Source organism: Amphiura filiformis, chromosome 8, assembly GCF_039555335.1.
Source record: "Amphiura filiformis chromosome 8, Afil_fr2py, whole genome shotgun sequence".
Classification (NCBI taxonomy): domain Eukaryota; kingdom Metazoa; phylum Echinodermata; class Ophiuroidea; order Amphilepidida; family Amphiuridae; genus Amphiura; species Amphiura filiformis.
The window spans coordinates 17,329,964-17,343,635 of NC_092635.1; the positions used below are offsets into that span (position 1 = coordinate 17,329,964).

The 13,672-nt window shown below is 32.9% G+C and overlaps 1 protein-coding gene across 1 annotated transcript in view; it reads right to left on the reverse strand.

Annotated features, from left to right (window-relative positions):
* Positions 1 to 4,063: 4,063 nt before the first annotated feature.
* The window catches only part of LOC140158712 (uncharacterized), a 61,976-nt gene continuing 52,367 nt past the window's right edge, over positions 4,064 to 13,672 (reverse strand). The window contains exon 16 of the mRNA XM_072181901.1: positions 4,064 to 4,125. Within this exon, the coding sequence (XP_072038002.1) occupies positions 4,067 to 4,125 (59 nt within the window). The 3' untranslated portion in view covers positions 4,064 to 4,066. The remainder of the gene's footprint in view (positions 4,126 to 13,672) is intronic.

Genomic DNA, 13,672 nt, shown 5'->3' on the forward strand with positions numbered 1-13,672 from the left:
AATGAACCGTATAGTTCCCAGTCATTAGGCTTCTATGACCACTATGAGATTGCATAGTACGCAAAATACACGAGTAACAAGAATCTTTTTATTTTCTCATAAGTTTTATTTCTATTTTATTCCTAGTTATACAAGTACTTTCTAAGACAATAACTTCTTAACGACACTCTCAATGATGGAAGCGAATGCGTAAAAAACCAAACTAAAATTAGTAGCATATCTTATAAGTGAAGGGTATTATAATAAGTCGATAATTTGTCATGGTATTTTTGTCATCATAAAACATATCGCAAAAATGACGAAAATTGCAGTGTTCTTAAATATGAAGTTCCATTCAAATGCTAGATGCAAGTGTCCGTATGAACTCCCCATCATTGACAAAAATAAGACACTTTACACATACCAGGTAATTTTCGGTCTAATCACTTACATGGTATGCTATTAGCACACCCAGTCTTTTACAAAAATGGAATATCTGATTTTTAATGATATTCTGATTCAGTGGATAGTACCTTTAAACATGATAAACGACAATATTAAAAAAATAAAACACATTTAAGTTAAAACACGGCTTACAGAACACAATATCCCGCGCCTTTCACAACCCTTGACGCTATGATATTTGCAAATCAAGGCACATATTAGTACAAACGTTCGCCAAAATATTTAATTTATCATATTTTCATTCTATAATATGGTTGAGCAAGCATAAGGCACATACAATTAATACCATATAAAACATGTTTGTTATTACTCCATATTTAATAAGAAACTATACTATTCTACGGAAAAAAATAGATGACTCTAAATATATGAAAAACAATACATTTGTTAAATCTTCAATGACCATGACTCCCCCCCCCCCAAAAAAAACCCCAACAACATCAACATTAAACAACGTTATTGGACTGATTTACAAAACAATGTTATCATCAAGTGTTTTTTAAGACAAGTCTAGTTGTAGCAGCTACCACTTGGAACGAATTAAGAGCCATAAGGTCTACTGTGTTCATTTGGCAGATCATGCATGGTCATGCATGGTAGAGTGCATCAACTATATTAATTTTACGAAAAGAAAAAAATTGCCTGCCCTACATGTATAAATGGTGTGCATCCCGGATTTAGCATTCGCAATCTAAGGTTATTTGAACCATAAATGAGCACTCCACTTGAGACACTTTTGTTACTCCTGGAGGCTAACATTATTGATCCAAATGTATTATTTTGCACATATTGGGTTATTTTCGCTCTTGATTGTCTGATTTAGCGGATTGTGTCTTTAAATGACAACATTAAAAACACGGCTTACAAAACTCAATACCCTCCCGTGCCACACAACCCTTGACGAATGATATCAAGACACATAGGTCTCATTATTATTAGTAAAAACGCTCACCAAAGTATATAATTTGTCATATATTATCATTTTACATGCGTATGGTTGAGTAAGCAAAAGGCACATTTTACAATAAATATCATACCATGTTTGTTTTTACTTCATATTTCGTTAATGAGAATCTAAGACAATTGTACTTGGAACAATACAAACATACTGCATAAATATAACTCTAAATATATGAAAATCAATACATTTTTTAATGCTAATAATCATGCACCAAAAACTATTAAACACCATTTATTTGGACATATTCACAAAACAATAGTTATTACATCATCAGGAAGTTTTTGTCTTCAAAACATGTTCAGTTGTATTAATAATAATAATAATAATAATTTAATCTTATATAGCGCATTACAAACAAATCTCAATGCGCTTTACAAAGCATACATAAAAGCATAAACACATGGCAACAATATTGCAGTATTGCAGTTATAATTTGGGACAAATAAAAAAAACAGGCCTGTATAAGACGCGTACAGTCTTCGCAACACAATGTTATTATTGAACCAAATTAGCACTCCCGATAGACACTTTTGTTACGGCTGGAAGATGACATTTTGAAAATTATCGATGATACCGGTCTGGGCAGTAGGGCATTGTTGTATAAAACTCTCTCGAGAAATTATTGCCCTACAATGACCATGTATTTACTGTAAAATTGTACGAAAAATCCCAGCCAAAACCTATTTCCCGCAAACATACATAGTACTTTTATCCGGGTGAATGCGCATACAGGTAAGATACGGGAAGGGTTGTTCATGTTGTTGTCTTTTATGACAACACTGAACATATTTCTGAGTAAGAATTCGCTCGCAAAGTCCAAATTATCACAAAACTATAAAGCAAAATCAATATTCGCTACTCGCAAAGTCATCATTAATATTATTTGCGTTATCTAGCTAAATCTAGCTTTATCTACTAAATACGTGCAGATTGATCATGATTGTTGCATAAAAGAACCCAACATCATCGGCTACCATTTTCTTCACATGTCTCACCAAATTGCTTAACAAGACCTGCGCATCAGTCTCTGATGAAATTACTATGTCTGTGTAATTTGGGTGCAGAAATAGGTTCTATTAATTCGCCATTTCAGAAAAATACAGGGCTAAATTTTTGGGATTAAAAAAATATTATCTTGTTTTGCCCAAAGAAACATAGCTAAATCCTAATCCTTTCGTTCTAACTGACAATAAACATGCGTTTTAAGGGCGTTTTTCATAATGCTGTGCCAATCAAGCCCAAAAACCTGCACTAAGTCTTATTTCAGGTAATGCATTCTAAATTTCTGGAAAAAACTTTTTTTATATATATATTTATATCTTTTATAATCAATTATCAAAATTAACATATATATATTTAATTTATGAGCAAACTCATAGCCTATACTACAAATTTTGAATACTTACATTTGTACCAAATCTTTGAATTTTGTGACTAAAATTGTCAGAAAGCATGCAAATTGCATGTTTTTGGCCTATTTCCCCTCAAATTACAAAGCTATTCAAATTTGAATTGACTAAAGGATCAAAATTTAGCTATATATTTAATTTCGCAAAACAGGATAATATTTGTTTAATCCAAAAAATTTAGTGCCGTATTTTTCTAGAATGGGATGTAGTATGTAGTTCAATCCTGTCGCACAATTAGTTGATCAAAATGTTGCTGCTTTCATTTAGGCCGATCGCTTTAAATCCAAAATACATAGGCCTATATGTTGTTGTTTTTTGGCTATTCTGTGTTATCAGCTTGCTTCGAAGACATGATTAAATAATAATATAATAATAATGTAAAACATTCACATATCTACAACTAAAACTAAGTTAAGATGACAATAACACCGAACATTGAAGTATATACGTGTGGACGGTTTATACCATTCCTCCAATAGCACCCTGGTTTTTTTTTTAAGTTATCATTTTATCATTATTTACATGGCATATATATAGTTAAACACGATATGAACTATTTTTCATCAATCTTAACAATTAATATTAGACAATTTTTACACACCAAACATTGAAGACATTGATGACATACATTGTTTTAAAATGTTTTTAAAAGGTGGTGAGTTTCTAAAAGCATGTCATAATGGCATGATAATCAACACGGTAGGCCTACAGCATTATAACATTTTGTTTTGAATATTATAGTTGGTGATATATAATTTGTGCAACTGACAAATCGATCCCTAGAGGATTTGAATGTTCTTATTCAAAATTTCAAAATTCAAAATTTTCTTTTAATGATCTGTTTTGTGAAATGTCACATTCTGGAATTACATTCACTTTAGATACAAAATAGTAAAATTACTCAATGTTGAGTAAAAAGAGAACAGAACAACAACATGAGTCAAAAGGAACTCAATATTGTACTCAATTTGAGTACAATTTAATCAACATTGAGTTCAATTCACTCATTTTATTGCTCTGTTCCCTTTTTACTCAACATTAGAATAATAATTATTTGCCGTGTTCTTATTATTCTTCCCGGATTCATAGGCCAAAACCATTAAGTATAGTTGTATGAGTGTAGTCTTACGAGTGTATAATACACTAAACATTTTTGTAGCTAATATACATTGTAGAATACTGCTGTGTAGCGTTGGATGACAAATAGTTTTTATCTTCTTGGCAAGATTTTGCTTCATATTATGTTGTCTCATTAGGAAATACTGCATCCTTTACCATTTCCTTGCTGACTCACTTTAAATCGCACTTGTTCTGTAACCATGGTAATGAAAGAAAATAATAGTGTATCAGTAAAAAAAAACTATTTATACTCATACACTACTCGAACAACTTATAGGATCAGACTTATTTATTAGCATTTTTCCCAAACAGCATTTTAAAACATGAGATGAGCCTTGTCATTCAGCAATGTTTATCAGGCAACATAACGTCATACACTTAAATGTAGTATAAGTCCCACTGAAGAACGTTTTGGACAGTACCAAGAGACCAGAAAATAAACAAGATAAAGAATGCAAATCAGGGTCTGATCCTTCAAATATTTTGAGTAGTGCAAATTAGAATAGTAAGTTTACAACATTAAAATCCTAGACATAAAAATAAATAACATTAAAGACTCTAGTTACTTTATCTCTACTTTTGTAAACTACATTAATTCAGCTTTCTATAGGAAATGCTAAACAGGGAATTTATTATACTCGTATACTATGTTTGAGTAAACAACTTCAGATGCCATTACCTTTTCTTAACATTGAGTACATTATTAAAGAGAAGATCTCATCTTCTCTGTTTATACCAAATAATTGTTCTCATTTACAATTTAGATATTTTTGTCGAAATATATTCCATGCGAACTTAAATTTGTCAGTATAATTATTTGTTCTTTATTAACCCACGATGTTAGCTCAATGTGGTAGATTTCAATTAAGCTTTACTGTTGTTGCTTTCCAAACTAAACGTGTTATTTTGTCTGTTGATTATGTTGTGGCAGGATGGACAAGCTATCAATTCCCTAATAGATAAAAAGGTTAATTAAAATCATGCAAAAATGATGCAAGTAACGGTCTACCAAGTCCCACTGTGAATTGGTGCATACTATTTGCGCATTAACTAATACAGTCACATACTGTAACTTATAATTTACATGATTGTTCTAACCTGTACGTGATGCATTGAAAGTGATATTCAAAGATTTTCGGCTGCATTATAACAAAAAATATGTTTTCATTTTGATTCAATGATCTGACACGTCCTTGTTGAATATCATATGAAACACAGAAGAACAGAAGAAAGTTGCAATAACATGTTGTTTTGATACGATGAAAATATTGCTGAAAATGTTTGAAATATAACTTTTCATGCTATCATGGTCTGTTGTTCTTATTCTAATTACAAATCCTGTTCACATCCAAAAAAAGTATAATTACAATTGTGCAACCATATATATGATCATGTATATTTTAAAACTATTTTGCTACCTTCTTCTAGACGTAGCAACATTAATTACCTGCTAGCTTCTTGCGTCCGATGGAGACAAGACTCTCATACAACTCTTTCAATGGGTTATCGTCAATCCCATGAAGCCATATCAGCATAACGTGTGCTCTTTCCAACTCTTTTTCCCTGAAAACACAAATTGAAATGTCATCAATTGAGTGATTTATGTTGTCATAAACATTATGTGGATTTCATTTCCCGGAAGTTCTTGTTCTTTCTATAATGACGTACTTACATCAATACCCGGATCTCAATAACAGAATACTTATCCTCTCTTTAAGAAAGCAAGCAATGATGTTCTTATACGCTTACATTTTGAAAAAATTGCGGTAATCAGCAGTAACTGACTTGCATCAAAACACTTTTTTAAATTTTAAATTTTGTTATTCCTGATTTGCATGCATTATTTCCGGCTGAAAAGCCCACATAATATGAAAATACAATATACGTGATAACTGGTAATATGTATCTAAACATAATCCAGACTGAAGGTTGTGGTCGCAACGCATGGTGTATCCAACAATTAGAAACGTTAGATCTGATCATCTGGAACAACAAATTCTACAGTTTGATAAGCATATACCATGTTTAGCTACCCTTTACCGAATTGAAAATTAAAACGGTTTTTACAAGGGATTAAGAATAAGATGAAGTTTACAAGGGATTAAGAATAAGATGAAGATACACTAATTACGGATAACATGCAGGTGGTAAAATAGGGAAGGTGAGTAGGTGGGTCTGTCTGTCACTTTAACATACCAGTAAATTGACTCTGTATAGCCTTAACCTGTGGTTGTGTAAAACTCCAAACAAAAATCAGTTTCTCCATATCTTCTTGCGTGAGATGCTTAGCATGCTTAGTGGCCAAATCCCAACACACCGGTCTCATTTGGCGTTGCGCTGCATTGCGCTCTTTACGGAACTGTATCGGCTCGCTAGTTCGTTTATATGCTTGACCTGCTTGTTTCCACAATAGTGGAATAAATAATTGCATTGTACAGATGTTTCATTGTGGATCATTTTCTAATATTGACCCCTGAATATAGTCATTTTTGATAATATATAGGGTTATTTTTCAACTGACTATATTAGGGGTCAAATCAATTTTAAGCCTAAATATAGTTATTTTTAACCACAATTTGATTTAAATTTGCAGATCACCTGGGTCAAATCATATTTGACACAGGCATAATTGACAATCGCATGTGGGGTCAAAATGACCCTCCGCGGTTATTTTTGACCCCGTATTTTTAAGTGTCTACAATCGCTTTTAGTTCATCAAGCATTCTGCTCTCATCTTGGACTTGTGGCTTCCATTCTTTCTTCTATCACTTTTCATAACTTCGAAACTACCCGGCGAAAGTACTACTATGTGTCCACTCCAATTCTTCTTTCTGCTCCTGCTACTTATTATTGACCTCTCTTCACCCACATCATTTAACACTTCTTTATCTGTCTTTTAGTTTTAATATGTGTATTAGTTAATAGTGAAGCCAATTCTATATACATTAAACAACCGTGTTCCAACTCACATTTCGATTCTTTTGCAGATCCAAGGCCATGCCATCCTCTTTCTCATTTTTCTTCAGTCATGTCCATGTCTTAGCTCCAGAGCAGGTCGCACGTTAAACTGAGTGCGTTTGTGTCCTTTATAGGCTTTTTGATAAGCATATATTTCTTTATATCGAACGTCGCCTCTGTAAGCAGACTACACAGGTATTTGAGCTGCTTCACATGCTCTATATTAGTATATACCATGCTAATATTAAATCGGCATCCCTTTCCCAAAATCCATATTGATGTTAACGCTTTCGGGTTCTGTGGTTCATCTAAACAGGTGTAAGGGGAGTTGGGTGGATAGGGTTATTTCCATGTTTTACATCAGAGTGGCAATTTTATCACATTAGAAATGTCTTCAAGTGGAATGTTTACATTGGCAGTGGTGAATGAAAACTAAGCTGACCATTTTGTGTTATATAAATGTTCCCTCAGTCTAGACCCTACATGTTTATAAATTGCCAATGAAGGAAACATTGTAACAATAAACCGTCAAACTGATTGTTTTACTTTCAAACTTTTCTCGAATCATTGTTTTTGTTATTTTCTTTTACAATTAGCTTTCCGTTCTCTGTCTTAGCCGCGAAGTGCTCTGTTCTCTTTGGACGCAAATTCGTAAGCAAAACACAACATAAAACTTGACATCCTGATCAAGTGTACATCGTTACCAAAATGCCTACAAGATAGAAACATGATTGGCAGTAAAGAGAGACGTCTACCATGTTAACTTCATTGAGCACAGCGTTGACCATCCTTAATTGCTCACGGCTGAAAGTGTTTTTATTTGTTTGTTCATGTTGTTTGTTTGTTTCTCGTTGGCTGTCCATTTCTTGAAAAAGCTTGAAGAAAAACAGACGCGTTTTTCAAATCACTGCATGTGCATTTCACGGGTTGTGTGTATGAGTATGGGTGGGGTATAATTATCTGTACCTGCCGTTTCCTCCCTGTTGTCAAGGGCGTAGCGTCATTGGGACAAGGGGTTACATGCCCCCCCCCCCCAACCCCATCGATTGTTGGAAAATTTAGAAAATCCCATAGGGAAATTGCCGGAAAACGGTTTTTTGCCACCCTTAATCAGCCCCGGTGCACCAATCATGGTTGGTTCTCATAGGATGACTGACACTAGGCCACTGCCTGTTGTTTTTGCATTTCTGCATGGGTTTTAATAGAATTCTTCATTTTTGGCTATCAAACTATCGGATCTGTGTATACATTTGGAGTTGGTATACCTTGCTGCCACCTGCAATGCAATGCAATGCAATGCAATGCAATGCAATGCAATGCACAATGCAATGCAATGCAAATGCAATGCAACGCAACGCAACGCAATGCAACGCAATGCAACGCAATGCACTGCACTGCAATGACCTGCAATGCAATCCAATGCAATGTAATGTAATGCAATGTAATGTAATGTAATAATGTAATGTAAATTTGGATGATGGGTTCCGGATGAATATTTTTGTTTTTTGTCAATCTGTCATCTCAATATTTCACTATTGAACTTAGCCTGACGACTTATGTGATCAAAACGTTCAACTGTGGTCACGTCTATCTACGGTTTAATTATCTGTGAAGAAGATTAGCAAAAACAGATCTGAATTTGATTGGTACCATAATTGATGCGAATTGAGCGAATGAACCGTATAGTTCCCAGTCATTAGGCTTCTATGACCACTATGAGATTGCATAGTACGCAAAATACACGAGTAACAAGAATCTTTTTATTTTCTCATAAGTTTTATTTCTATTTTATTCCTAGTTATACAAGTACTTTCTAAGACAATAACTTCTTAACGACACTATCAATGATGGAAGCGAATGCGTAAAAAACCAAACTAAAATTAGTAGCATATCTTATAAGTGAAGGGTATAAGTCGATAATTTGTCATGGTATTTTTGTCATCATAAAACAAATCGCAAAAATGACGAAAATTGCAGTGTTCTTAAATATGAAGTTCCATTCAAATGCTAGATGCAAGTGTCCGTATGAACTCCCCATCATTGACAAAAATGGGACACTTTACACATATTAGGTAATTTCAGTCTTATTACTTACATGGTATGCTAGTATTAGCACACCCAGTCCTTTTACAAAAATGGAAAATCTGATTTTTAATGATATTCGGATTCAGCGGATAATACCTTAAACATGTTAAACAACAATATTAAAAAAATAAAACACAATATCCCGTGCCTTTCACAACCCTTAACGCTAATATGATATTTTCAAATCAAGGCACATATTAGTAAAAACGTTCGTCAAAATATTTAATTTATCATATTTCATTCTATATAATAGTTGAGCAAGCAAAAGGCACATACAATTCATATAATATATAAAACGTGGGTTTTTTACTCCATATTTCGCTAAAGAGAAACTAATACTATTCTACGAAAAATAAATAGATGACTCTAAATATATGAAAACAATACATTTGTTAAATCCTGAATGACCATGACCCCCCCCCCCCAAAAAAAACCACCCACAACATCAAACAACGTTATTGGACTGATTTTTTTTCTAAAAGACAAGTCCAGTTGTAGCAGTTACTACTTGGAACGAATTTAGAGCCATAAGGTCTGCTGTGTTTATTTGGCAGATCATGCATGGTCATGCATGGTAGAATGCATCAACTATATTAATTTTACGAAAAGAAAAAAGTAGCCTATAAATGGTGTAGCATTCGCTATTATCATAAATGAGCACTCCACTTGTGTCCCGATATCGACACCCTTGTTACTCCCGGAGGCTAACATCTTGAAAATTGCCGGTGATGTCGGGTGTGTTTTGGTGTTTATGGCTTTAAAAATACATGGACATGGTGGACCTGTATTGTAGCTTCAGGTGTCCGTTCAGACAAACTCCCAGCTCCATTATTGATCCAAATGTGATATTTTGCACATATTGGGTTATTTTCGCTCTTGATTTTCTGATTTAGCGGATTGTGCCTTTAAATGATATTTTGCACATATTGGGTTATTTTCGCTCTTGATTTTCTGATTTAACGGATTATGTCTTTGCAACCTTAACAAATAAAACACATTTAAGGTAAAACACAGCTTACAAAACTCAATACCCTCCCGTGCCACACAACCCTTGACGATATAATGATATCAAGACACATAGGCCTCATTATTAGTAGTAAAAACGCTCCCTAAAGTATATAATTTGTCATATATTATCATTTTACATGTGTATGGTTGAGCAAGCAAAAGACACATTTTACAATAAATATCATACCATGTTTGTTTTTACTTCATATTTCGTTAATGAGAATCTAAGACAATTGTACTTGGAACAATACAAACATACTGCATAAATATGACTCTAAATATATGAAAATCAATACATTTTTTAATGCTAATAATCATGCACCAAAAACTATTAAACACCATTTATTTGGACATATTCACAAAACAATAGTTATTACATCATCAGGAAGTTTTTGTCTTCAAAACATGTTCAGTTGTATTAATAATAATAATAATAATAATTTAATCTTATATAGCGCATTACAAACAAATCTCAATGCGCTTTACAAAGCATACATAAAAGCATAAACACATGGCAACAATATTGCAGTATTGCAGTTATAATTTGGGACAAATAAAAAAACAGGCCTGTATAAGAGGCGTACAGTCTTCGCAACACAATGTTATTATTGAACCAAATTAGCACTCCCGATAGACACTTTTGTTACGGCTGGAAGATGACATTTTGAAAATTATCGGTGATAACGGTCTGGGCAGCATTGTTGTATAAAACTCTCTCGAGAAATTATTGCCCTACAATGACCATGTATTTACTGTAAAATTGTACGAAAAATCCCAGCCAAAACCTATTTCCCGCAAACATACATAGTACTTTTATCCGGGTGAATGCGCATACAGGTAAGATACGGGAAGGGTTGTTCATGTTGTTGTCTTTTATGACAACACTGAACATATTTCTGAGTAAGAATTCGCTCGCAAAGTCCAAATTATCACAAAACTATAAAGCAAAATCAATATTCGCTACTCGCAAAGTCATCATTAATATTATTTGCGTTATCTAGCTAAATCTAGCTTTATCTACTAAATACGTGCAGATTGATCATGATTGTTGCATAAAAGAACCCAACATCATCGGCTACCATTTTCTTCACATGTCTCACCAAATTGCTTAACAAGACCTGCGCATCAGTCTCTGATGAAATTACTATGTCTGTGTAATTTGGGTGCAGAAATAGGTTCTATTAATTCGCCATTTCAGAAAAATACAGTGCTAAATTTTTGAGATTAAAAAAATATTATCTTGTTTTGCCCAAAGAAACATAGCTAAATCCTAATCCTTTCGTTCTAACTGACAATAAACATGCGTTTTAAGGGCGTTTTTCATAATGCTGTGCCAATCAAGCCCAAAGACCTGCACTAAGACTTATTTCAGGTAATGCATTCTAAATTTCTGGAAAAAACTTTTTTTATATATATATTTATATCTTTTATAATCAATTATCAAAATTAACATATAAATATTTAATTTATGAGCAAACTCATAGCCTATACTACAAATTTTGAATACTTACATTTGTACCAAATCTTTGAATTTTGTGACTAAAATTGTCAGAAAGCATGCAAATTGCATGTTTTTGGCCTATTTCCCCTCAAATGACAAAGCTATTCAAATTTGAATTGACTAAAGGATCAAAATTTAGCTATATATTTAATTTCGCAAAACAGGATAATATTTTTTTAATCCAAAAAATTTAGTGCCGTATTTTTCTAGAATGGGATGTAGTATGTAGTTCAATCCTGTCGCACAATTAGTTGATCAAAATGTTGCTGCTTTCATTTAGGCCGATCGCTTTAAATCCAAAATACATATATGTTTTTTTTGGCTATTCTGTGTTATCAGCTTGCTTCGAAGACATGATTAAATAATAATATAATAATAATGTAAAACATTCACATATCTACATGATCTACAACTAAAACTAAGTTAAGATGACAATAACACCGAACATTGAAGTATATACGTGTGGACGGTTTATACCATTCCTCCAATAGCACCCTGGGTTTTTTTTTAAGTTATCATTTTATCATTATTTACATGGCATATATATAGTTAAACACGATATGAACTATTTTAATATTTTAACAATTAATATTAGACAATTTGTACACACCTAACATTGAAGACATACATTGTTTTAAAATGTTTTTAAAAGGTGGTGAGTTTCTAAAAGCATGTCATAATGGCATGTTAATCAATACGGTACAGCATTATAACATTTTGAATAAAGTTGGTGATATAATAATTTGTGAAACTGACAAATCGCTCCCTAGAGGATTTGAATGTTCTTATAATAACCTTTTCAAAATTTTCTTTTAATGCTCTGTTTTGTGAAATGCCAAAAAGAGCATTGTTTTTAAGACAACTCCGGTGTTGGTTGACACATTTTGGAATTACATTCACTTTAGATACAAAATGGTAAAATTACTCAATGTTGAGTAAAAAGAGAACAGAACAACAAAATGAGTCAAAAGGAACTCAATATTGTACTCAATCTGAGTACAAATTAATCAACATTGAGTTCAATTCACTCATTTTGTTGCTCTGTTCCCTTTTTACTCAACATTAGAATAATAATTATTTGCCGTGTTCTTATTATTCTTCCCGGATATATAGGCCAAAACCATTAAGTATAGGTGTATGGTCTTAGATCTTACGAGTGTATAATACACTAAACATTTTTGTAGCTAATATACATTGTAGAATACTGCTGTGTAGCGTTGGATGACAAATAGTTTTTATCTTCTTGGCAAGATTTTGCTTCATATTATGTTGTCTCAGTTGCATTAGGAAATACTGCATCCTTTACCATTTCCTTGTTGACTCACTTTAAATCGCACTTGTTCTGTAACCATGGTAATGAAAGAAAATAATAGTGTATCAGTGAAAAAAATATTCATACTCATCAGAATGGTCGACTGCAGATCCGTCGGATAACGCTTTTTCAATGGGAAATAAACTTTGCTGCTTGGATGATGTCACGATGAGGTTAGCATTTATTCCGTATTGAAAAGCGTGTTCCGACGGATCTGGACTCGACCGGCCTCCATACACTACTCGAATAACTTAAAGGATCAGACTTATTTATTAGCATTTTTGTCACAAACATCATTTTAAAACATTGTTAAATGAGATGAGTCTTGTCATTCAAATGTTCATCAGGCGACGGAACGTCAAACACTAAAATGTACTATAACTCATTGAAAACATTTTGGTCAGTACCAAGAGACCAGAAAATAAACAAGATAAAGAATGCAAATCAGGGTCTGATCCTTCAAATATTTTGAAAAGCGCAAATTAGAATAGTAAGTTTACCACATTAAAATGTTAGACACAAAAATAAACAACATTAAAAGACTCGAGTTACTTCATCTCTACTTTTGTAAACTACATTAATTCAGCTTTCTATAGGAAAGGCTAAATAGGGAATTTATTATACTCGTTTACTATGTTTGAGTAAACAACTTCAGACGCCATTACTTTTCTTAATCTTAACATTGAGTACATTATTAAAGAGAAGATCTCATCTTCTCTGTTTATACCAAATATTTGTTCTCATTTACAATTTAGATATTTTTTGTCGAAATATATTCCAAGCGAACTAAAATTTGTGAGTATGTTTGTTCTTTATTAACCCACGATGTTAGCTCAATGTGGTAGATTTCAATTAAAAACATATACTGTTAAGCT